Here is a 24294-nt window from a genome sequence, read left to right on the forward strand (position 1 = left end):
AAATACGGTTGTACACCATTTTTAAAGGTTTCTAAATCTTCAGGTCAATAGAAGTCAGATATTAAATATGTTTGTTTCTAGTCTCTAATCTTAGACAAGTCTGATTTTGGTCAAGTCTCAGTATCCTCATTTAGAAAAATATCACAGTGGAGTAAATAACTATCTCATTGGGTTATTATAAGGATTAAACAGGATTTTCAAATGTATATATTATATATATTAACATTTATATAAACTACAAATGCTCTGTAGGTTATAAATTAGTATACATATGAAAAATACTATAGCTGATATTTTTCATTCAATGGATGATGGAAGAGAATCACAAAAGATGGGATCTGGGCAATGGCTCCTTTTGTTTTCTGGGGACTATATACACCTGGATGGGACAAGCTAGAGAATGGCAAAATGATCTACAACTTAGCAAACGGCAGGAGAGCGAAGAGGCTGAAGTGGAGTGGCAAAGGCATATGCTGTGAAGGTGAAGAAACCCAGGAGAAGAACAGCCTCTCTTAATGGTACCCTAAGCCTAAGCATTCCAGGCCTTATCTAACTTACCTGCTTCCCTGTTCCTGAAAGAACTATAAATTATGACTGTATAAGCCTCCAACTTTCCTTCTAGTTATCAATGCTAAGGAAAAAGATTGAGGCAAAGAAATTAAAACGGGCTGGCACATTCCCTAATTTCTCACTCTCTCCCTCCTCAGAGCACCCAGGAACTAAGAGAAGAGGAGCAACCACAAGCAGCTCTTGGTTTACAGTGGGGGGAGGAGGGCAGGGAAGGAGACAGAAAGAACGCACAGACGGTAAATTAGTATCAGCCAGCCAGCAACATCCTTCACTAGAAGACCTGGACTAATACTGAGGTGACTAATCCTCAGCTGCCATTAAAAACAAGATTACAGTCTGTCTCAGCCCAAAAAGCAAGCAAACACCCAGGGAGGGACTTTTGGAGGGGCGTTAGAGAAGCAGCCCATTGTTACTAATCAGGGAGCAATACAAGGCCCCTAGGAACAAACAATGGTAAGTCAGTGCACGAAAGGTGAAGAAGGCAATGTAAATTCAGGTCGTGCTGAAGCCAGGGGGGAGGTGAGAGCACAGGTGGGCCGTGGGGAGCACAGGAGGAGGCAGTCTGACACAGGAAAATCGAGGGGGTAGGAAGGGGAAGGGAGGAGGTGGTAGCAGAAGAAAGAGAAGGTAAGATGAGAACAGAACATTTTAAACTAACCCAGAACTCCATTGTGAAGGACAAGTCACGAGGCAAGATACAGCTCAAAGGCACGAGCCCCACATTTCACCACTGCAGAGAGATAACACAGCCTTCCAGACGTGCACGGAGAGAGGGCTATGCAATCTGCACTAACGCCCAGAGCTCCACAGGATTACTGAGGCTTTTCAGAAGCACTAAGTCCCAGCAGCCTCAGCGTGTACGTTGACAGTGCTCCCCTGAATAGACATTGGTGCTGGGAAAATAATCATTATCTACAGGGGACCATATTTCACTACAGGTGTCTGCTTGGCTAAGGGAGTGGAGACTCTGTTCCCTTCACTGCCGGTATACGCATCCACCTTGCCCTAGAGAGGACAGAAGGCAGAATGACACACGCTGAGAGTCAGAGAGGAGCTGGGCTCTTCCCGCCTAGTTGATGATAGAGGACTGCCACCCCTGCTCCATGGCCACACCACAGCTGCTTCAGGGCATCTCTGCATTTCTTTCAGATTTACATCTTCCTCAGACAAATGAACCTCCCACTTAGTCTTCCTTCTGCTTCCAAGTACACAATTGCCAGTGTGTTTAACCCCAGCATCAGGAAGGCAAATTGGGACCAAGGTTGTTCCCCCCTTCTCAATCCTCTCTGGCAAAGAGATTCCTCAAACACACCATACAGCACTGCTGAAATTCAAGGCTCCTGGGGAACTAGCCATTCAGCTCACTGCAGAGGAAGAAGGCTGAGGGGAGGCAAGAGCTCTTAAGATCCCAAACCTGACCAGGTTATGTCAAGATGGGGGTTGGGGGGTGGGGAGGGAAAGTAACCGACAGGCTGTCCTATTCCAATACTGCCAGAAAAAAAGGAGGGGAAAAAATGCTTAATCATCCTTCTCTCTCTCTTGTTTTGCATGTTTGAGAACATCAAAATATAAGAATCAAAACGAGCGAAATGTCCAATTTGATACAAGCCAGGAAAGTTCAGCCTCAAGATGAAAAAACCCATAAAGAATGGCTAGAAAGGTCAGGAGAAGCAGGTCAGAGACTGCAAAACCCAGCAGCAAGGTTGGGGAGCTGGAATTCTAGAGCCTGGAGCTGACCGTGCTCCTTTAGCTCACCCCCACCCCACAACCAACCACTCAGAGACCAGCAGAGCAAGGACTCACCTCTCAACCCGCCATATTAATTTGACAGGCAACTTTCAAAGGATCTTTACTCGGGGGAGAGTGAGAAAGCTTAGGCAAGGGAGTAGGACCTCCAAGAACTGGTCTGATCAAGGGTACTAAGAGAAGATGCTTTTTAGGGAAATCCGGGTATTTTCTTTATTTTTAATCTCTATACCTACTCTGCTTAAGAGAAGAAACACAAGCCCTTCTGCCTCCCTGGTGCTACAAAGACAGTCCATGAGAAGCATTTCCCCAGTCACTGTTCATGAAAGGGAAATAAAAATGTTGCCTAAAGAGCAGCAGCCATCTTCTCCCAGTCTGGCCTGGGGCCCAATGGGCCGTCTCTTCCCACAGGCTCTGGTGAATCAGCAGTGCAACTGCCAGAGCGGGGAGCCCTGGGCATTTTAACCCTGTTCCTCACCCCATCCTATTACTCATAAATAAGAACTCAGGGGTTCAAAGCAAGAGTGTCGACCACTGCTGCTCAGACAGTGGCCAACTTGGAAGCACTCACAGCTTGGGAGGAGAGGGAAGAAAGTAAGCTGAGGAGGTACTTACTCAAAGTCCTCAAACTCCAAGTCGGTTCCCTCTACTGATGGACCCTGGTTGTCTGAGGAAGAGGAGGTGGTGGAAGAACGGAGACGGTTCTGTTGGTAGCGCATGGAGCGCTGGCGAATACTGTCTCTCCGTGAGAGATACTGGATCATCCTCTGGGCGTAGTATGCAGCAGGAGATAATCTGAGAGAGACAGAGATGGACAAACACAAACTAGCACTAATGTGGAGAACACTGTGCGAGGCAGGAAATCCAGCTCTCCCATGGCGTCTCCCTGCCGAGGCGAACTCCAGAGACATGAAAAATAAAGGGCATTTAACTCACCAGGAGGTTTGTACTGCACAATATGCTTATCAGACTACCACCAGAGTTTCTGTTCTGACATAAGGCAAAGGGGTTGTTTAATCAGTCATCATCTGATCAACAGCTGCCCCCTCCCAAGAGGGTAACACTGGACCTTTCTTTTTAGTTTCTTTTAGCTTCTCAGGGCACCCTTTATACAGATTCACAGCTTTTCCTCAATGATCCACACTCAAAATGTAAGAAGTGAAAGGGACCAAGGCATCATCTACAGGTCATCTCTTCTTTCATTTCATAGATAAGAAAACAGGCCAGGAGATGGCAAACCTGAGATGACTAAAGGCATCTACAGGCATCATCTTCACCAGAACTCCTTCCTTCTCCAACAAATATACATAGCCCCAGATTTGTCCTAGCTCCTTAAAATTATCTCTTTGAACCTCTTATCTCTCCTTCCCGGATTATTCATAGATAACTGTAACAAAGAGAAAATATTCAGGATAGAGACAGAGTAAAATATACTCAGAACAGAAAATCTACAGAAAAAAAAAAGGAGATTTTTCTCTTTCTTACAACAGAGCATCAGAGGCTACATGGGCACGGAGCAATACAGAAAGCACAGGCATTCCTTTTTCTTCTCCCTCAGTATGGCTATTCTCAGTAAATAATTCATCTAGGTCTATATTCTTCCAACTACGGCCTAGTGTCTTCACACTCCACGAAAACATCTAGTGTCCCATACAATTTGCCACGTTCCCTTCTTTCTCAAGTTTTTCCTCCTTCTTTCACAACGCTTACATAATTTGAGGTTGTGAACTGAGAAAGGGGGAGAACAATAACAGAAAAATGTTTTATATGATAACATTAAGTGGATTACTAAAAAACTTCCAGACCTAAAACCTGCCTGAGGCACACACTGACTCAACAACTCCACTAGGAATTTTATCCTACAGAAACAGACAAGGATGCAAAAATATATATATACACATAAGCACATCGCCAGAATTAGTGAAAAACTGGGAAACAGCAAATGCCCACCAACATATTAAATAAATTACATCCACACAAAGAAACACTATGTAGCTATTAAAAAGAATAAATTATCCCTATATATGCACAAGGAAAGCCCTCCAAAATAAAATTTTAAGTGGGAGAAAAATTGTAGAATGGTATGTATACACGAATATGGATATAAAAATATATATTTATGTAATGAGAACAAAAAACTAAAAGGAAACACCACAATCCTAATGAGGATTCCTGGAGACCTTAACTTCTATAATGTCTAAATAGAAAAGGAAAAAGGCTTGCAACTTTTTTTTTTAATGGAAATCTGGAAAAACTGAGAACGGAAATAAAAATAGTTATATGCGAATTGTAGGAAAAGTATTTACAAATATCTTGCTGCCTAATGTTTCATCACCCTGGGCAAAATCTCTGGCCAAATCCCCAGTAACTCTACTGACTCAGGCCAAGGTCACCTGGTAGAGGAACTACGCCTGCCTCTGAAATGTCTGTCATCTGACGGAGTGTGCTTCCGGCCAAGCATAAAATGGAATTCCCAGGCATGCCAGCTGACAATCTTTAGATCTCAAAAGTCTGTGTTATGAAACAATATGCTGCATTTGGCACCCCTGAATCCAAATTATCTTTACGTAGCAGGTGGGCATGGGATGCACAGATGCCTTGGCCAAGATCATCGGAGTACGAGAACTATTTCTCAGAAGTCTCAACTTGCACTGAGAACTTTATTATCTGTTTGAGTCCCTGTTCCCGTGCATTTTGTCACGATGAATCAAGAATTCTAAATTTTCAACAGACACAAATCAATACTCTTGAGTTGTTCCTCTATCTATCAAATATACAGAAATCTTCCAGTAGAAATCAACCATTGCTAAATTCTCAAGTCAATCAGCCTAGAAAAGAATGTAAAAAAAGTTTCAAGAGGAGAATGATGAAATCTTTTTTTGGAATTGATTCTGAAAAATGACCACGAGTACACTCATTCCTCAGTTGATAGCCTACCCTAACTAATGGAAAAATTATAATATTATTGGTGATAGAGGCAGAAATAATGTTGGTGCTGACAGTAACAATAAAGATGGCCCTTTTATGTAGGGGCACAGATTCAGCACTAGGTAACCCCAATTGTTTAATTTCACTAAAAGTCAGGAATTCCCTGAGCTACAAAACTATGCATCAACGGTTAAAAAGGATTCCTGGCACAATTATTAAATACAAGTACATCTTAGCCTCATTCTTTTAGGTATTCAGAGGGAAGCTAAGGATCTGAATGATGAGCTGTCTCCCAATGGCTCTGACATATACATCTGTGTAAGGTGAGGACTAAGAGGAAAAAGAAATTAACCGGTAATGACGTAACAATGACCCTCCCACAGAAGAGCTGGATAAATCACCCAACCCTAAAGTGTTCCCAGTGAAAATTTTAAATGTTTAAATAAATCTTCAAGTTTTCTTCAAGGAAGAATATTTTCCCCTCCCAAAAAAGCCTGTTTTGTGTTCAAAGGGAAAATATGAAAATACCAACACCACAATGTATGACACTCTCCGTGATAAAGAGATCTGAGTAGGAATAAATAACAAATTCATTACATGAAAGGAGGACAAATAATGGTCTTTAAGAATCACTGTCAAACTTTGTCAGGTTAAAGGTTCTGGGGATGAGACTCCCATTGCTGTCCTAAAAGGCACTGTTTTATAGCAAGAAGTTCTCTAGCTCAGTGTTTCAGAGTATTTGATTCATGCAAAAAATTTCCTTCTCCCATTTAGGGCTTATAACTTTCAAATATGATCAGAGACTAACATAAACTTGCCTGCTTTAGTCATCAGCTAAAGTCGTCCCTCTCCATGCTCCCTGAGCCTTGGACTTGCCATTTCCAGGGTGTGGACAAGGAAGTAAGAGGATAATGGGGAGGCTTTCCCCGGCACCTCAGAAAGAATGCTCGGTATCATGGCATAACTGTGGCAACAACCAAATCATTCACTATCCCCGGAATCAACTTGGCCTGAAGGTTCCCACACTTGAAATTCTTAATCTAGAGCAAAGGTCGTTTGGCTTTATCTGACCTACACTGTTAACTTGCCAACCCCACCATTATAAGCTACCCTTTTCCTTCGGCAGAGACTCACAGTGTGCTTTGCTATTGCTTAAATAATGTGCAGGTTTATCCCCTTTTTAGATCATTAACAAAATCACTAAGTCTGGCTGTGACAAGCCCAAGGAGCTGCTCTCTATAAATAAATGTTAACACATCAACTCAACACCTCATCCTTGGTCCTCAGCTACCACTATCAGGTAAAGGCTGGCCTTGAACTCATTTGAATGTTTAGTGTTTTTTTTTTTTTAATCTCCTCAAGAACTTTTCCAAAGTCTTCTACTCGGTGTAAAACAAGCATTTTAATAAAATGCCAACTTGTTTTATTCAGTTACCCTTGTCAGTCATCTCTTCTTTCAAGTATTCTCCAAAAATTCAACATGTGAATGCACTTGATTTCTACCTTTGAATATTCTAAATTCTCTCTCAAATGAGAGCAAGTAGGATTTTTTGTTTATTTAATTTGTAAGTAACTTCCTTACTAATAAAAACTTTTGTTTCCCTTTTGGCTAGCCATCTGAATGGCAAAAGCCTCTCTTAGCAGCAGAAAAGGAATATCCTGTGACTCTGCCAGTGGCCTCCTCGGGTTCCCCCTCTAGTGCCCCACTTAAAGAAATGAGCCCCAAAGAACAAGAGCTCAATCATAACCCTCTGTCACCAGAGGCTCTGTTCACTTACCTGCAATACTCCCCCATCACCTGAACCACCTGTCTCAAAACTGTAACTGAAGAGCAAAAGAGCGCCAGGCCCAGAGAGGCACAGAATGGGGCTTCCAACAGCCTGGCAACCCCAAGGGGAGCCCCTCCCCCCCACCTAGTGCCATTTCTCACTTTGGCCTTACCTCGCTGGGTCTGGGTAAATTGGGTGCTCTCTGGATCCTGCTCCATCATAACGGGATAATGAAATGAGGGAAGACTCCAGCAGCCTCCTAGCAGAGATTAAAAAAATGGCAATAATCCCTGTCAATTACCAACTCAGAGGTCATTCATAAGGAAAAATTCGGGGAGATATAAATAACATCCCCCTTTGCAGCTAGCTAACACCTGTTATCTGGGATCACACCCTTCCTACAAGGTAAATACTTAGAGACATAAATAAATGAAGAGCTACAGAGCTCCCACACTGGATCCGGCCGCTGTATCAGGTTGAATACTGCTCTTCAGTGAGAAATGAACAAGCGCTTCAGAGACGTGATCTTATTTCTATTTGCAGTACCTCCAGGAGACAAATAGGAGGTTAGGATCAACACAGGAGGGAAAAATTAGGCATACCCAGAGATTATCACGTAGTGCCAACATTTATCTTGGTGTTCAGTTCCTCCATGTCAAGCTAAGCCACATCCCCTTATCTTCTAATCAGTCTGCTTTGCCCACACCTTTTGTGAGGAAGAGTACTCCTCGGGCACTCTTAACAACCGACAAAAATCTTTACTTATATAATCTACACCAATCATAAATTCAACTGATCATGCGTGATACACACACATTTTACTGAGCATTTTTGGTGCCAGGCAAATATAAGTAATTCATATATATTTCTTTATTTAAACCTCACCACAACCTGGAAAGGTAGGCATTACTATACATACATGAGAACACTGGGCCCAGAAGTATACTCCCCTGTGGCACACAGCTATTAAGTGATAGGGCTAGGAGTCTAGCAAAGGTCTGTCAATTTCAAACTGCCATGCTATACCACAGGACCTTCCAGGTATCCACCGTGGTCCAAGCAAGAACGTGGGCTCAGTATTGCTGGCTCTTCCTATTTTTTAAGAGAAGCCAGAAATCTGGCCTTTCACAAGAAATCTCTTTTAGTTAAATTTTAGCGAAAACATTTTTCCCTTTTCATACAGCAAGGGCCAGTTAAAATACATCCGCTAAACATGGCCCAGGCACCCCCCAGTTTGCCATGTCTGCCACACTGCTTCCCAACTCAAACGAGCCTTGGCAGCCAATCAGGCTCCTGCCATAGAGCACGTTTCAAAGGAAATGTCTCAGAAAGAAACGCACATTGTTCCTCTCCAGCAGCATCTTGCCTGGCTCTCCCGGGAACAGGCCTCCAGCTCCCTGCCAGACTCTTCTTTAAAGCAGAGCTGCAGGATAAGGACAGCAGCTACCAATCTTCTCCAACTGAGTTAATTTAATTCACTGTTATTAAAACCAGCTGGCTTTAGGTATAGTCATGTGCAGTCACTTTATCTCAGCAACTGGCCCACAGAAGCACTGCCCCCAACAGCTTGGGGAAGAGAGACAGCAGAGGCTCTGTCAACCTGGCTTGCTACCTTCCCTGCCCAGGACAAGCAATTGTTAAATGATGTTTTCTATCTGGACAAGGCCTGTAACCCTCACATTTAAGACATTTGAAATAGTTCTACCATTGAAGGGAAAGGATACAATGTAACCAAGGAGGAAAAGAAGAAAGCAATAAAATACATCTCTCTGGTTGAAAACCTGAATCTTCAATGATATCACTGTTCACAGCAGCAGAAATGCTGTTTCATCAATTCTAAGACACACTTTTTCCTCCACATTTCAATGTCTCTGAAATTGGGATGCATCTTACAATTGTGCGACAGTTTAATTCTTAGGATTTTTTTCTTTCTTTGGGGGAAATAAACTCAAGGCATGTCTCTGAGTCTGAAATACAGAATGTTTGTGAGAGGTAGGAGTAGGAGAGGTACACCGACTAGAGAAAGAAGAAAAGCGAAATTGTGAGAAGAGTATCTATTCAGGACATTTATGCCATCTCAATCATTACGAATTCATTACTTATTCATTACGAATAAATTAGTTCTATAGGAGTTGGGTGGGAGCTGAAGAAGGGAAGGAAGATCTGGGAGCAGCTGGCTGTCCTGAAATACCCAGAAGCTTGTTCCACCCCCGAGGGCTGTGGAGTGAGTCCTGAATGTCACTGAGCCCTGTCCTGTTCCCCTCCAAATGGCTGCTTAGTAAGCAGAGGGCCTTCGGCAGGGAGCATCCTCCAGAGTGACCAAGATATATCCTTCTTAAGTACTTCTGCCTAGAAAATGACCCTGGCAAGTTAGGAGGCCAATATTCCCCCCTACTATGCCAAGGCAGTGAGAGGATTCAGAGAGATAACTTTAGAAGGGTTTGGATTAGATAATTTCAATTTTAATGATTCCATTTTATAATCCTGCAAAGTCTACTTCCCACCCTAACTTCCTATCTTAATTAGGAAGGCTTCTTTAAATCAGAGTAAAACCAAAATGTTAAGCTTTGTCTCTGGAGGGTCCCTGATGAGGTTCTTTTGGAACATGCATCCCTTGTGTCTACTTACGACACAATCTGTTGGCACCATTTGCTCCCCAGACAATACAGTAGACTGGCAAGCCATATATATATGGCATTTTAACTGCTGATACACAAAACCAGGAGAGCCAATGACTACGAATGGTACCCCCACACACATATCACTGATGAAACATTAAGTTCTCTACGGTTACAACACAAACGCTATTTGAAGGAATAAAAAAGACTTCTGCAATTGGTATTGAATGAAGAAAGAATGGGAGCTACTAGATGAGTAAACATCGCCACCATTTCTAGGAACCTCAAAGAAAGATCTTTCTCTCCTCCAGTTAGCTTCTTGCAAAGAGCCATCAATGGAGAAATGACATAAGAAAATGGAATGGGGGACTGGCCCTGTGGCTGAGTAGTTAAGTTCACGTGCTCCACTTCGGTGGCCCAGGGTTTCACCGGTACGGATCCTGGGCACAGACATGGCACTGCTCATCAGGCCATGCTGAGGCGGCATCCCACACAGCACAACCAGAGGCACTCACAACTAGAATATACAACAATGTACTGGGAGGGGCTTTGGGGAGAAGACGAAGAAGGGGAAAAAAAAGAAGACTGGCAACAGATGTTAGTTCAGGTGCCAATCTTTAAAAAAAAAAAAAAAGAAAACGGAACGGGAGAGCAGCTGCGAGCCTTCTGCTCTGGCCACCGCAAATCTGACTTGACCTAACGAGATATCATGCAATTCAACAATGTGAAATCAGGTAGGACTCAGGAAGGGCTCAGACAAGCATGTTCAAGCTTGAAGTTACCATATCATTCTGACCTATAATCTCAATTCAGAAATGTTTTAAAGAGTCACTGAAGCCGTGACAGAAAAAAACAAAAATCTTTTCTTTGCAAGCTTGCCTGGTTCATTCTCTATAGCAGTGGTATCCAGGTGAGGTACACCACAGGTTGTGCTATTTTGATACACACACACAGGGATTGCTCAAAAGTCTTTTACTAACGGAGGAATTTTTTTTAAAGTTTGAAGGCCACTGCTCTATCAAACTATACACCACTTTAAGAAAATTCATTATTTAAAATATATCCACAAATATGTAAAATATAAATATAAAACCCATAAATATATAAAAGTATAACCACACTCATACATAGACAGCAAAAGAGAGAGAATGTTAAAGCAATGTAGCAAAATGTTAACATTTAGAGAATGTGGATAAAGAGTATTCTTTGTACTATTTTTGCAACGTTTCTGCAAGTCTCAAATTATTTCAAAATTAAAAATTAAAAACATCCAATATACAAAAATCTAAAAGTAAACCACCAAAAACTAAAGAGATAACCGTTCATTTTCAAAAGAATTACACACTTCTTAAAAAGGATTTCTTCTAACAGCAAGTTGCCCTAATTCTCTAAGGCAGGTTTGGTAAACTATAGGCCCTGGGCCAGCTGCCTGTTTTTGTAAATAAAGTTTTATCCAAACAGAGCCACATTCATTCATTTACATCTTGTCTGTGGCTGCCTTGGAGCTGGGAAGACAGAGTTGAGTAATCCTGGATAGGGACAGGCCTAGAATATTTACTACCTGGCCCTTTGCAGAAAAAATTTGCCCATCCTTGCTCTAAAATATTTGCTTACATAAGATTCCTTGAAAGATAAGGTGGAGACACTAAGGAATGGAACAGAAAACTTGAAATCAAAGTATTACACACTATCAAAAATGAGTATCAAGCCCCGCTAAAATTCTAAGTCAATAGGAACACAATTCAAGCTGTAAAATTCCTAGCATTTTAAATGACTACAAATATTTCTTCCTTCCTTGATTAATACCCTGAGTATATGCAACGGAGTTCCCCAAATCCGCTGTATCCTTCGATGACAAAGAAAACAATCAAAAATAGTGGAAGCAGCACTGGAAAAGAGCAAAGCTGTCAGGGCAGATGAGAAGGGTCACGCAAAAGAAAAGAAGCTTTGTTTCAAATTCAGACAGAAGAAACACGCCAGAGACAACTCTTCCTTAGTAATCAATCATATCCTGAAGATATTCTTTTAACTAGTTGTCAGCGCACAGAGAAAATCAGTATCCTAAAGCCAACTTTAAACACGTTTAGCTCTCCTCCAATCACTGGAAACAATGAATTGCCACAACTCTGTGACCTGTACTGATAATGGAAAACCTGCTCCTAGAAGCTAAGACGCCACCAGTACCCGAGGCCTAAACAGTAATTTCCCATCCTGGCTTTGATGTCTGAGTGACATCTGCTATTTCAGTTCAGGGGAGCCAAACCCAAACTAATAGCTCCCTTCTGCCTAGGAAATAAAATCCAAATTCCTCAGCTTGGCATCCAAAGCTCTGCAGCCAAATTTCTCATTCCTCCTGGGTACACTATATGCTCTAGCCCAGTGGTTTTCAAACTTGGTCTCAGAACTCCTTTAACACTCTTAAAAATTGAGGACCCCAAAGAGCTTTTGTTTACATGGGTTTTATCTATCAATATTTACTATACTTGAAATTAAAACCGAGAAATTTTTAATACACAAGGACACACTCCATTAGCCATCAGAGTGATAACCTCATTACACATCATGTAGCCTCTAGAAAACTCCACTGTATACGTGCGAAAGAATAAAAGTGAAAAAGACAAAGAACGTCTCAGTATTACTATAAAAATAGTTTTGACTTTGGGGACCCCAGGCCACACTTTGAGAACTATAGGTTCTCTAGCTAAACTAAACATACCTTCACTATCTCACCTATGTATTTAGCTTGACCATTTCTTCTTTCTGGAAAGTTCTTCTTCCCCATCTCCGCCTGTAAAAATCCTTCAAAGCTCACATACCTGACTCTCCCGGGCAAAAGTTCACCCTCTCTTCCCCAACACCCCATAGCATTTTGAAACCTCTCTTAAAAGGCCTTCTCCCAGGGCTGGCCCCGTGGCCAAGTTCGCACGCTCCACTTCGGCGGCCCAGGGTTTCGCCGGTTCAGATCCTGGGCACGGACATGGCACCACTCGTCAGGCCACGCTGAGGTGGCATCCCACATAGCACAACCAGAAGGACCTGCAACTAGAATATACAACTATGTACTGGGGGGCTTTGGGGAGAAGAATAAAAAAAGAAGATTGGCAGCAGTTGTTGCTCAGGTGCCAATCTTTAAAAAAAAAAAAGGGCTTCTCCTAAGTCACGTTGTACTGCAGTTACTTTAAGTATGTCTCGCCCCAGCTACTGAACTACAAGCTACATGAAAGCAGGTACTGGATCCAAGTCATCTTTTTATTCCCACTCACATCCTAATTAACATGTAATAGGAGACCAATAAATAACTAAGTGAATACGTCAGCGGCCCTAACTAGATTTGGAAGAATAGGCAAGAAGACATATTTGATTGCCCCTCATTAACCTTGTGACTTTCAGACGAGGTTGCCAAATGTCCAAAACTCACGCTAAAATTCCCGAAGGAACAAGGTTTTCAGAAACTGCTTATATCACCCTTCATCTCTCTGGTCACTTAAGCTGCTCAGGTTAAAGTGCTGACATAGTTGTCCTGATAAATGCAGGGCAGCCTAGTCCCTGGGAGGCTTATTAATTCATAAAGTCAGAGGCTGGCTACTTGCCTGGGAAACTACCAATGATGCTCCTGAATGGGGTAGTGCCTAGAGACCTCAAAGGGGAAAGAGGGCAATGTTTTCGGGAGAAGAAGGGGCAGGGGGCCAAAGAAACTTGGATGCACTAAATGCCTTCTTTCCTTTCTGAATCTTGCTCTGCAAGCCCCATATCTATGCCTTGGCGCATGCCTGGGCTGGGAGATGACAAGCCCTTATTCTTTGTAAAAAATAATTGTGTGTTCTGAAACGACACCTCTATTATGATTTCCAAATTGACATCTCTGCTGTAACGCGGAGGCACTGAAGCCTCCCCATTTCACACACTGGCAATTATCGTTTAAGTTATCCAACGATAGGCACTCATCTGATCGCTGCAGGGCCCCCTACTTCTAGGGGTGCACTTGCAGCACATGAGGCAGTTGCCAGCAGAGCCTGGCAGGCAATTCCTGCCCCTGCTCTGGGGTGGACCAAGGCAAGGCAGCACTGCTAAAAGGCTGATGTCAGGAAAAAACAGACATACTACAGAAGGAGCTCACAGTGCCTGTCTGTGGATCGGCCTTATTTTACTATCATCAAGCACAAACAATTCACGGGGCTCAAAACAACGTCTTTCACCAGAAAAGCTTTAAAACATCTTTACAAAACATTAACATATTCCTCAATGCCTCTGTGCAGTGAGAGATAAATGGCAAAACATCAGAGCACAACATAATCAGACACCAGAAGGGAAGAAGCTGGAAACAGAATTCATAAGTGGTGTGCAATTGTGTATCTAGCTATACAAAAGTCTTGCCTGAAGAATCAGCCAGACCCCTCTGGGAACATCTGATCCTCTGCTGTTTGGTGGGTGGTTATTTTTAATACAAGTATAAAACGATTGGTTGGCAATATGTTTGGCTCTTGTATATCCTCAACACATTACACTATAGTTACAAAACTTCAATTTATAATAAAAACTCACTCAAAGGCCCAAGGTGACCTACATGGACATGTTTACTCTGTCTCCAAATCCATTTTCTCTGGGAGACTTGGGGGTCGGCTCCCAGACCACAGACTTTTTTTTAAAACTAGGAATTTAGACCAGAGGCTTTTCACCAAATGATGAGTAAGAGCATGTCAAAGACAACGGCCAGTTCTGATATTCACATGTGCACACACCCCGACAGGCAGCAGCTGTGACATACAGGCTTAGACTTTAATTAAGAGGCAGGAGTGCATCCCAATTGACTGGCTTCCCCCAAAATCAAGAAGAGCTTTAGAGAATTTAATCCTGAATTCTCAGCTAATTTTATTTAGAATAACACAAAATTCCAAAACAAGTCTATGTCTAGACCCACTAATACTACAAAGAATATATTGGTAGAATCATTCACCGCTTCAATAACAGCAAACCTGTACATTTCTTCTTAGATGATTTTTCACATTCATATTCCTGACCTGAAATTTCTAAAACCCTTGATCAAGGCCATTCGTTCTTAAGTGACAGACCATTGACCCTGGTATACTGCAAACACTGTACTCTATAATATGAAGTAAAACCTTAGGGCCAACATCAGGAGGACAAAGAGTGAGTAAATGAAGCCTTACAAGAGAATGAAGAAAAAGGAATGCACAGTGGGCTGAAGCATTTACGAAGCAGAGGCAAAGAGGCAGCCTTCCTGGCTCATGTCTGTTCAAGCAGTGAGATTTCTGGAGTCTACAGAAATAGACGAGAGAGCAGAGACTCCAGCTGGGCCCCCAAACAATCCATTGTTAGCCTTGAGCTAACACAAAGCTCAGAGTATAATCACTTTTCTCATATCACGGGTTCACTCTGAACTGCTTCTCCTAGTGACGTTTGATTTTCACTGACTTGCCTCGGGGGGTATACTACTTGCCCTTCCATCCTGATCCTGACTTCAGCAATCTAACTGACTCCTTTTGGACTCAGCATTTGACTCCAGTGGAATAATTTCTCCACCATTTCCCTCTGTCTAGACAACATGAAATTGTCATAAACGACACCTAAAGAATAATTAGTAGAGAAAGTGCAATTTCCACTCTCCTCCCCCATTCGCCAAAAGAACTGCACATTAGTGTCCTCCGGCATGTCAATTAGTAATACCCTGAAGATTAACCCTGTGGAACCTGGAAGCCATTTAATTCCCAGCTTGCTAAATATTATGCATTTCCCCCCAGACTATAATCAGAAGATGTAAACTGCCTTCTTTTCACTGGCACTAATGGTTATAATCTCAGAGATCTGAATGCCTGCTGAATCGATACCTGTGTAAAAAGTCCTTACAAACACCACTTTATCCCGCTGCATTTTATTTAGGGGAATCCAGACAAAAGCAAGAAGACAAAGCAAAAGAGGAGAGAGGCAATGAGAGAAAGGCATGACTCAAGACCATCAGAACCAGGCAATACTATCATAACTATAATAAGAATAAGATGCTTTGAAGTCACTGCCAGTTCCTTGTGAGATGCAATATTCAAAACACAGCAAGGTCAAAGGACAGCAAATTATGAAATAACTCACCAGTGGTTTTCAATGGGAGGGGCTTCCCTCCAGGGGACATACAGCAATGTCTGGAGTCATTTTTAGTTGTTGCAACTGGGTTGGGGGGAGTGCACTGGCATCTATCTAGTAAGTGAAGGCCAGAGATGTTGCTAAACATCCTATAGTGCACAGGACAGCCTCTCACAATACAGAATTGATCCAGCCCTAAGTGTTAATAGCTCTGCTGTTGAGAAATCCTCTGATATATACTAATGGTCTGAGACCAACCAAGAGGAACTCTGAATAACTAATAGATGAGGAAGTCAGTGCTTCAGCTTTAGAATCAGATTGCAGTTTAAATTCACCATCTTGTGTCCCTTACTAGCTGTGTGACCTTGGGCAAGTTCATTATCATCAGCATCCAAATTTAAGGAGAAATCCCTACTTCACAAGGTGTTATGATTAAATAAGAACATATGTGTGGCAGCCAGCACATAGTCCAGTAAATAGTGACAACTTTTTCTTCCTTGGATTACAACTCCCAAAGTGTCTACAGGGAACATGAGGCACTCTGGCCACTCAAGTCACTATGCTTAAAAAGGTGGTTTCTTGGAAAAAAAAAAAAAAAAGGTGGTTTCTTGGAAAGAAAGACATGTGTTGAAAGATGGGTACTGTAAAGGCATAAACATGGGATCTGAGCCCTAAGAATCTCATCAGCCTCACCCAAATACACCAACAAAAGCAGTCACCCATCCACCAATCCGTCTGTTGGTCCATCCAATCACTGATTCAAACCACAAATATTTATTAAGTGTCTACTATTGGGTATATATTAGTATATAAAATAGATATGGTCCCTGTAGTTGCTGGTCTCTAAAGATGGACCCCAAAGAAACGTACTTCTTGGTATTCTTGCCCTTGTGCGGTCTCTTCCCACACTGAATCTAGCCCAGTCTGTTACGTGCTTTAAACAAGAGAATGTGGCAAGCTGTGCCAGTTCTGGGCCAAGCCTTTACAAGGACTCACAGCTTCCATCCCGTCCCTCTTGGAACTGTCACTTACGGAAGCCCTAAGCTGCTACGTAAGAAGTCAGGCTACTCTGCTAGAGAGGCCACATGGAGAGAGGAGTCCCTGACACTACATGGAGAGCGAGAGAGGCCTAGCTGTCTCAGCGGAGCCTCCAGATGACTCTAGAGAGACCCCAAGCAAGACCAGCAGAAAAACTTCAACTGAGCCCAGTCTACCCAAAGAACAAAGAAAGTCAATAAAATTGTTATTTTAAGTCACTAAGGTTTTAAGTTGTGTGGTTTGTTATGCATCGACAGACGAATGAAATGGTTCCTGACTTGTAGAGCTTTCAAGCTAGCCACAACAGCTGCATTAGAACTAAGCCCATAAAGTTGGCTTACCAGCCTAAAGTAATCACATTTGGACTTAAAGGAACCTTGGTGATCAAAGGAAAAATCCCACTAAACAAGACATTTGGAAACAATAAAACTCAGTGCAAACTTGCTCACTCTGCCCAAAGCACAAGGTCTTGGGACTGGCTGGAAGGGTCAATGTCAATTTCAAAAGACTTGCTACGCTTTCCTAGCTATCCCAATCAGGCTCTCCGTCGTTCTGAAACACACTTCTACTCCGGATGGCTCCCTCTCAATGTAGAAGGTGGCCCTAGAATATGGGAAATTAAGGTTATCTGTGCTTCCTCTCTTATCAAGAGGCAGGACCCAGTTCCTTTTGCACAAATCACTATAAAAGAGTGCAGGAAAAATGAAAATAATATCCTATTCCCTTGCTATGGACCAGGCTACCTTCTGAATTATTGAACTTTCTAAAATAGAACCTCATTGTGTCTGCTGCAAGTGAGTAACCAGCAGCAGCCCCATCACAACAGCCATTCCTTACCCTCCCTTACAAGGCGCTTCACTTTTTCATGTGTTCGGTTTACTCTAATTTTACATGGTGAGATTTCACGGATACCCCATGAAGCCTGAAGTCCAAGAAATGATACAGACAGAAAAAAAACTGACCTGCAGGCAATGTATCAGGCAAAAGTTTGTGTTTTTTTTTTGAGCAAAGTAATAATGGAGAAAGGGAGAAAAGAGCAGACATTTCTTGACCTAAATTTGAAAAAGCAACTGATGTTTAATTCATTTAATCCTCACACAATTTTACAACTGAGGAAACTGAGGTTCAGAGAGGCTACTTAACCTGCCCAGGTGACACAAGAGAGCCAGAATTTGAATCCAGCGTTGCTCAACTCCAAATCTTTCCATTAGAATAAGTTACAAGGAGAGAGACCACCTAAGGACACTGACAGTTAAAGCAGCATTGCATCACAGGGGACAGGAGCAAAAGGAAAAATAAAAGCTGACGGTCACGCAAAGGGATTTAGTACACAGAGGTGTGGGGGAGGGGGAGGTGGTGGTAAAGAGTTCCTAGATGGTCTAAAAGAGTGTTCTCTAACTTCGTGCGGATCAAAATCACCTGGAGAGCTTGTTAAAAATGCAGACTGCATGCCCCCCACTCAAGTTTTTGATTCAGCAGGTCTGGGGTGAGCCCAGAAACTTGTATTTCTAACAGGAGAAGCTGATGTTCCTTGTCTGGTGACCACACTCTGAGAACCACCAGCCAAAGATCTCACAATAAACACATTCTGATACATCTACCTCTGTCTTCTGACCCTATCACATCCAAAACAGTACCAAATTTAGTGGCTCTATGAAGGACTAAAAATTCAGCAACGCTGTTAGGATACCTATTACAGCAATGGTCCTTTGCCTTCAAGGAGCGAACAGAAAATAACCAGTTCAGCTTCTGCCTCAATTCTTTCTGAGAATTCATAAGAGGTAAGTATAAAAAGGAATCAGAAAAGCATGCAGAGAAGAAAGAGTGCTTAACTGGGAAGACACTAAATTGGAGAAGTTCAAAGAAAAAAAGAGCTCCTTCTTGATTGACTGATTGATTGATTGATTTGGTGAGGAAGACTAGCCCTGAGCTAACATCCGTGCCCATCTTCCTCTACTTTATATGTGGGACACCTACCACAGCATGGCTTGGCAAGCAGTGCCATGTCTGCACCCCAGATCCGAACTGGCAAACCCGGGGCCGCCGAAGCAGAACATGCGCACTTAACCACTGCACCACCAGGCCGGCCCCTAAAAGGATCTTTTTGAATGCCATGTCTTCTCAAGCAAGGGAAACAAAAGAAAAAATAAACAAGTGGGAGTTCATCAGACCAAGGAGCTTCTGCAAGGCAAAAGAAACTAGGAACAAAACCAAAAGACAAGCCACCAACTGGGAGAAAATTTTTGCAAATCATAAATCTAGTAAGAGGTTAATCTCCATAATAAATAAGGAACTCACACAACTGAACAACAAAAAAACAAACAGCCCAATCAAAAAATGGGCAGAGGAGATGAACAGACATTTTTCCAAAGAAGCTATACAGATGGCCAATAAACACATAGAAAGATGTTCAACATCACTAATCATCAGGGAAATGCAAATCAAAACTACACCAAGACCACCTTACACCTGTTAAAATGGCTATAATCACTAAGACTAAAAATAATAAAAGTTGCAGAGGATGTGGAGAGAAAGGAACCCTCATACACTGCTGGTGGGAATGCAAACTGGTGCACCCACTATGGAAAACAGTATGGAGATTCCTCAAAAAATTAAAAATAGAACTACCATACGACCCAGCCATCCCACTACTGGGTATCTACCCAAACGACTGGAAATCAACAATCCAAAGTAACATATGCGCCCCTATGTTCATCCCAGCACTATTCACAATAGCCAAGACATGGAAACAATCCAAGTGCCCATTGACCGATGATTGGATAAAGATGATGTGGTATATACATACAATGGAATACTACTCAGCCAGAAAAAGACACATTCATCCCATTTACAACAACATGGAAAGACCTGGAGGGAATTACGCTAAGCAAAATAAACCAGACTGAGAAAGACAAACACCAGATGATTTCACTCATATGTGGAATATAAAGTAGCACATGGACAAAGAAAACAGTTCAGTGGTCACCTGGGGAAAGGGGGTGGGGGATGGGCACAGGGGGTGAAGGGGAGCACTTACGTGGTGACAGACAAGAAATAATGTACAACTGAAATTTCATAATGATCTAAACTATTATGCACTCAAATAAAAAAAATTAATGTAAAATGGATTAAAGACCTAAACATAACACCTGAAACTATAAAACTCCTAGAAGAAAACAGAGGGGAAAAAGTTTATGGTATTGTAATGGTCAATGATTTCTTAGGTGTGACACCAAAAAGACGGGCAACAAAAGCAAAAATAGATAACGGGACTGCATCAAACTTAAAAAACTTATGTACAGCAAAGGAAACAAGCGAGTACAAAGGCAATCTACAGAATAGGAAAAAAATATTTGAAAACTATTTATCAAATAAGAGGTTAATACCTAGAATATATAAAGAACTCCTACATCTTAATACCAAAAACACAAATGATCCAGTTAAAAAATGGGCAAAGGACTTGAACATTTATCCAAAGAAGATATACAAATGGCCAACAAACATATGAAAAGATGTTTAATGTCACTTATTATGATGGAAATGCAAATCAAAGCACAATGAGATATCACCCCATGCCCATTAGGATGGCCACTGTCAAAACGCCAGAATAAAACAATGTTGGTAAGGACGTGAAGAAACTGGAACCCTTGTGCACTGTCGGTGAGTTTGCAAAATGGTGCAGCTGCTAGGAAAACCAGTTTAAAGGTTTCTCAAAAAATTTAAACTAGAACTACCATATGATCCAGCCATCTCGCTTCTGAGTATACATCCCAAAGACCTGAAAACAGGATCTCAAAGAACTATCTGCACACCCATGTTCACTCAAGAATTATTCAAAGTAGCCAAGATGTGGAAGTGAACTAAATGTCCACCGACAGATGAATGGATAAAGAAAATGTGGTATATACATACAATGGAATATTATTCAGCCTTTAAGAAGAAGGAAATCCTGTCATATGCTACAACATGGATGAACCTTAAGGACATTATGCTAAATGAAATAAGCCAATCACAAAAAGACAAATACTGCATGATTCCACATATATGAGGTATTTAAAGTAATCAAACTCATAGAAAAAGAAAATAGAATGGTGGCTGCCAGGAGATGAGGGGAGAGAAACAGAGAATTGTTTAATGAATATGGCCTTTAACTCAAGCAAGAAGAAAAGGTTCCTGAGATCTGTTGCACAACTATATGCATATACTTAACAATACTGTACATTTAAAAATTGCTAAGAGGGTAAATTTATGTTATGTGTTTTTTATCACAATAAGAAAAAAGACCAGGGGCCGGCCCCATGGCCGAGTGGTTAAGTTCGCACATTCAGCTTCAGGGGCCCAGGGTTTCGCTGGTTCGGATCTTGGGGGCGGACCTAGCGCCACTAGTCAGGCCATGCTGAGGCGGCGTCCCACATAGCAGAGTCAGAGGGACCTACAACTAGAATATACAACTATGTACAGGGGGTGCTTTGGGAAGGAGGAGGGAAAAAAAAAGAAGAAGAAGATTGGAAACAGACGTTAGCTCAGGTGCCAATCTTTAAAAGAAACAAAAAGAAAAAAGACCAAAAAAAAAAGAGGAGGGAGGTTACATTTACCATCAGAACAAAGAAAGGAAAGGATAAAAGCCACCTTGCTGAGGTGAAACGATCCAAGGAGACAGCAGGGAGCTAGAGGAAAACTAAGAAACATATGTGAACACCTGTAGGGGAGGAAAAAAGCAAAAGAGGCAAAATGATTTACACTTATGGCCTCTGATGCAGCAAAGGAAGAGGGCACATGTTAAGCTGCAATTCTCTCTCTATGACAAGTCATACTTTCAGCCTTTGATTCCTTTATCATTATAATTTTCTACTCCTGGTCTAACTTGATTTTCATTTTCTGGCAGGTGACACCCAAATCAAGTGCATTTTCACTGGAACTCACCCCTCTGTCCAAGGCGCTCTGCTCACAGGGAGAGGTGCAGACATTCTTCTCCAAGATTTTACATGGTCTATCATTAAAGGAAGCTTGCTTTCATCCTGCATAACCTGACATAACAGAGATCTGCTCACTAAAGTGTGCCACAGCCAGCAAATAAGCTGGGCACCCCCACTTTCCCTCTTTGGAAACTGAGGAGGAGTTTATTAATTGTTGCTATTAAAAAGTCAGGCAGCTTCTCAGGTGAGGGGGCTGTCAGCATGTCAGCCTACAGCCAGCAGGGGAGCCCCTTGTGGGTGAATTTGGCAGGGTGGGTGGGGTAGAGGAGAGGGGACGGCAATGTCCACTGCCTCCCCCTGGTGGAGCTGAGTGGTAGGGCACTTGGGAAATATGTACTCGTCTACACATAGCCGTCAACACATTTTGCTTGAGCTAATGCAATGGTAACCAGCACAAAACACTGGAAGTAAATGGGTGAAGTCAACCCAGTGCAGACTAAGGCACAAAGAAAGTCCACGCCTCGACTAAAAGGGGCAACAGCTACTCAACTCCTGCTGATTGTTATTCTGTGGGAAGGCAGGCCAGAACTTCTAATTTTTTTCAATAGAATCCAGAAATCTGGATTTATGTGGAAAAAAATGAAATTTTAAGAAAGACTGTGAGGGCCAAACAAACATACCTGAATGGCATCCTGCACTCTTTGGGTTAATGTAACAGGCCCACCCATTTAAGCCAAATTTGCTCACATGAACACACTGTCAGGAACGCTCCTAAGGAGGAGAAGGAAGATGTACTGGATCCCCCCCTCCCCATAAATATAGAAGAAATCCAAGAGGAGGTGAAGCTCCGTGCACAGCTCTAATGGACTGAGAGAGATTACAATAAGCAAAACACATTACGCAAACAGAACCCCATACACCTGGTGTTATTGTCGGTAAAACCTCCAACGCACCCTTTAGAGCACTGCTCTGAACAGAGAGTAGAGGAGGGGACCTGAAGGGGGAAGAATGAGGACACAGGAAATGGCTCACACATAGAGATCCGACCTCTCCAACACTCGGGGCTGCCAGGAGTGATCACATCTTTTCAGGTTCTCAGTGTGTATACAAAGCACCTAGCCTGCTCTAGACCATTCAGCCCCAGAAAGAGAGTTGATGGGGCATCATTTAGCTCAGCCTAACAGGTGCTCATGTGACCTGCCATGGGGGACTGGCTGTCCGTCAAGCACACTGCCGGGAGGACGTGGAGGCTCACACCGTCCCAACACCAGGGCAAGCCTCCTCACTACCAACAATTCCCAGGACAGACACAGACGGAGGCTGGAAAACCCTGCTTCAGGGCAGACAGCAGAGGAAACAAGCAACTCTCTGCACTTAGACCTGCTCTTAACCAGCAAAGAATCTTCTAAGGGCCAATACTTAGGATATCTAGTCCAAAGTATGGAGACAGAGAACAGTGCAGGAGCGCCCTACCACCTCCTCCTGGCCCTCATTATCACAATGCCTTCTATTACCACAGCACCTCTCTTCCAAATCACATTCACAATTTTTTTCTGTTTTGAGGAAGATCAGCCCTGAGCTAACATCTGCCACCAATCTTCCTCTTTTTGCTGAGGAAGACTGGCCCTAAGCTAACATCCACACCCATCTTCCTCTACTTTATACATGGGATGCTTGCCACAGCATGGCTTGACAAGCGGTGCCATGTCCGCACCTGGGATCCAAACCGGCAAACCCTGGATGGCCGAAGCGGAATGTGCAAACTTAACCGCTGCGCCACCAGGCTGGCCCCACATTCACATTTTAAAGCAGGGATTGGCAAACTAAATCTGGCCTGCTGCCTGTTTTTGTACAGCCCAGGAGCTAAGAATGTTTGTGATATTTTTAAATAGCTGAAAAATATCAAAAGGCTATTTCATGACATGTGAAAATGAAATGAAAATCACATTGTGTCCATAAAAGCTTTATTGGAACACAGCCGTTCTCACTCACATATTGTCTGCGGCTGCTTTCATGCTACAACGGCAAAGTTCAGTAGCTGCAACAGAGACGGTACAGCCTACAAAACCTAAAATATTTACTATCTTGCCCTTCATAGAAAACGTTTGCCAATCCCTGATCCAGAGGATACAGCCATGGATCACAGTCAGAATTCAAAGAGGTTCAAATATCGAGTGACCTAGTTGGACAGGTGAGCAGTGAAGGTGAAAAAAGATTAACAGCAATGGTACCTCCCTTCCACCTCATCCTCACCCTCGTGCTGCCAAAGAGAGAAATGAGTTTTCTCACTACCTCTGAAGATAAATAAGTCAAACAGCTAAATGTTACTGCCATATGATGGGGCAAGAGATGCCCGGATTTCCCCAATCATTTAACAAGACCCAGAAGACTAGGGGGCCCAGAGCTAGTAAGTGAATGTCAAAGACAGAAGCAAGGTTATGTCTCCCTCATACAAGGCTGCTGGGGAAGAAAAGGACACCAACACCTCCAGGTGGCAGATACTTAGAACTAAGAAAACAGAAGTCCTTCTCAACCTTGGAGCAGGTTCCTGAAAATCCCAGTGGTAGCAGAATTAACTACTTAAGAAGAAACTTAAGCCTTTACGGGAGAAAATAA

At 42.6% G+C, this 24294-nt stretch overlaps 1 protein-coding gene across 32 annotated transcripts in view; it reads right to left on the reverse strand.

The window, feature by feature from the left end:
* Window positions 1–24294, reverse strand: part of AMBRA1 (autophagy and beclin 1 regulator 1) — a 157877-nt gene that overhangs the window by 92495 nt on the left and 41088 nt on the right. For 14 of the 32 annotated variants that reach the window (XR_011524094.1, XR_011524096.1, XM_070564985.1 and 11 more), the window contains 2 exons: window positions 7186–7272; window positions 2932–3111 (listed from right to left, as the gene is read on the reverse strand). The exons of 4 other annotated variants lie outside the window; for them this stretch is intronic. Coding sequence is in view for 24 of the 28 variants with exons in the window: in XM_070564985.1 (XP_070421086.1) it covers window positions 2932–3111; window positions 7186–7272 (267 nt within the window). In the remaining 4 variants the exon portion in view is untranslated. The remainder of the gene's footprint in view (window positions 1–2931; window positions 3112–7185; window positions 7273–24294) is intronic. 14 more of the 32 variants (XR_011524095.1, XR_011524097.1, XM_070564988.1 and 11 more) reach the window with 1 other exon arrangement.

The sequence above is a fragment of the Equus przewalskii genome, chromosome 11 (assembly GCF_037783145.1).
Source record: "Equus przewalskii isolate Varuska chromosome 11, EquPr2, whole genome shotgun sequence".
NCBI classification, from domain to species: Eukaryota; Metazoa; Chordata; class Mammalia; order Perissodactyla; family Equidae; genus Equus; species Equus przewalskii.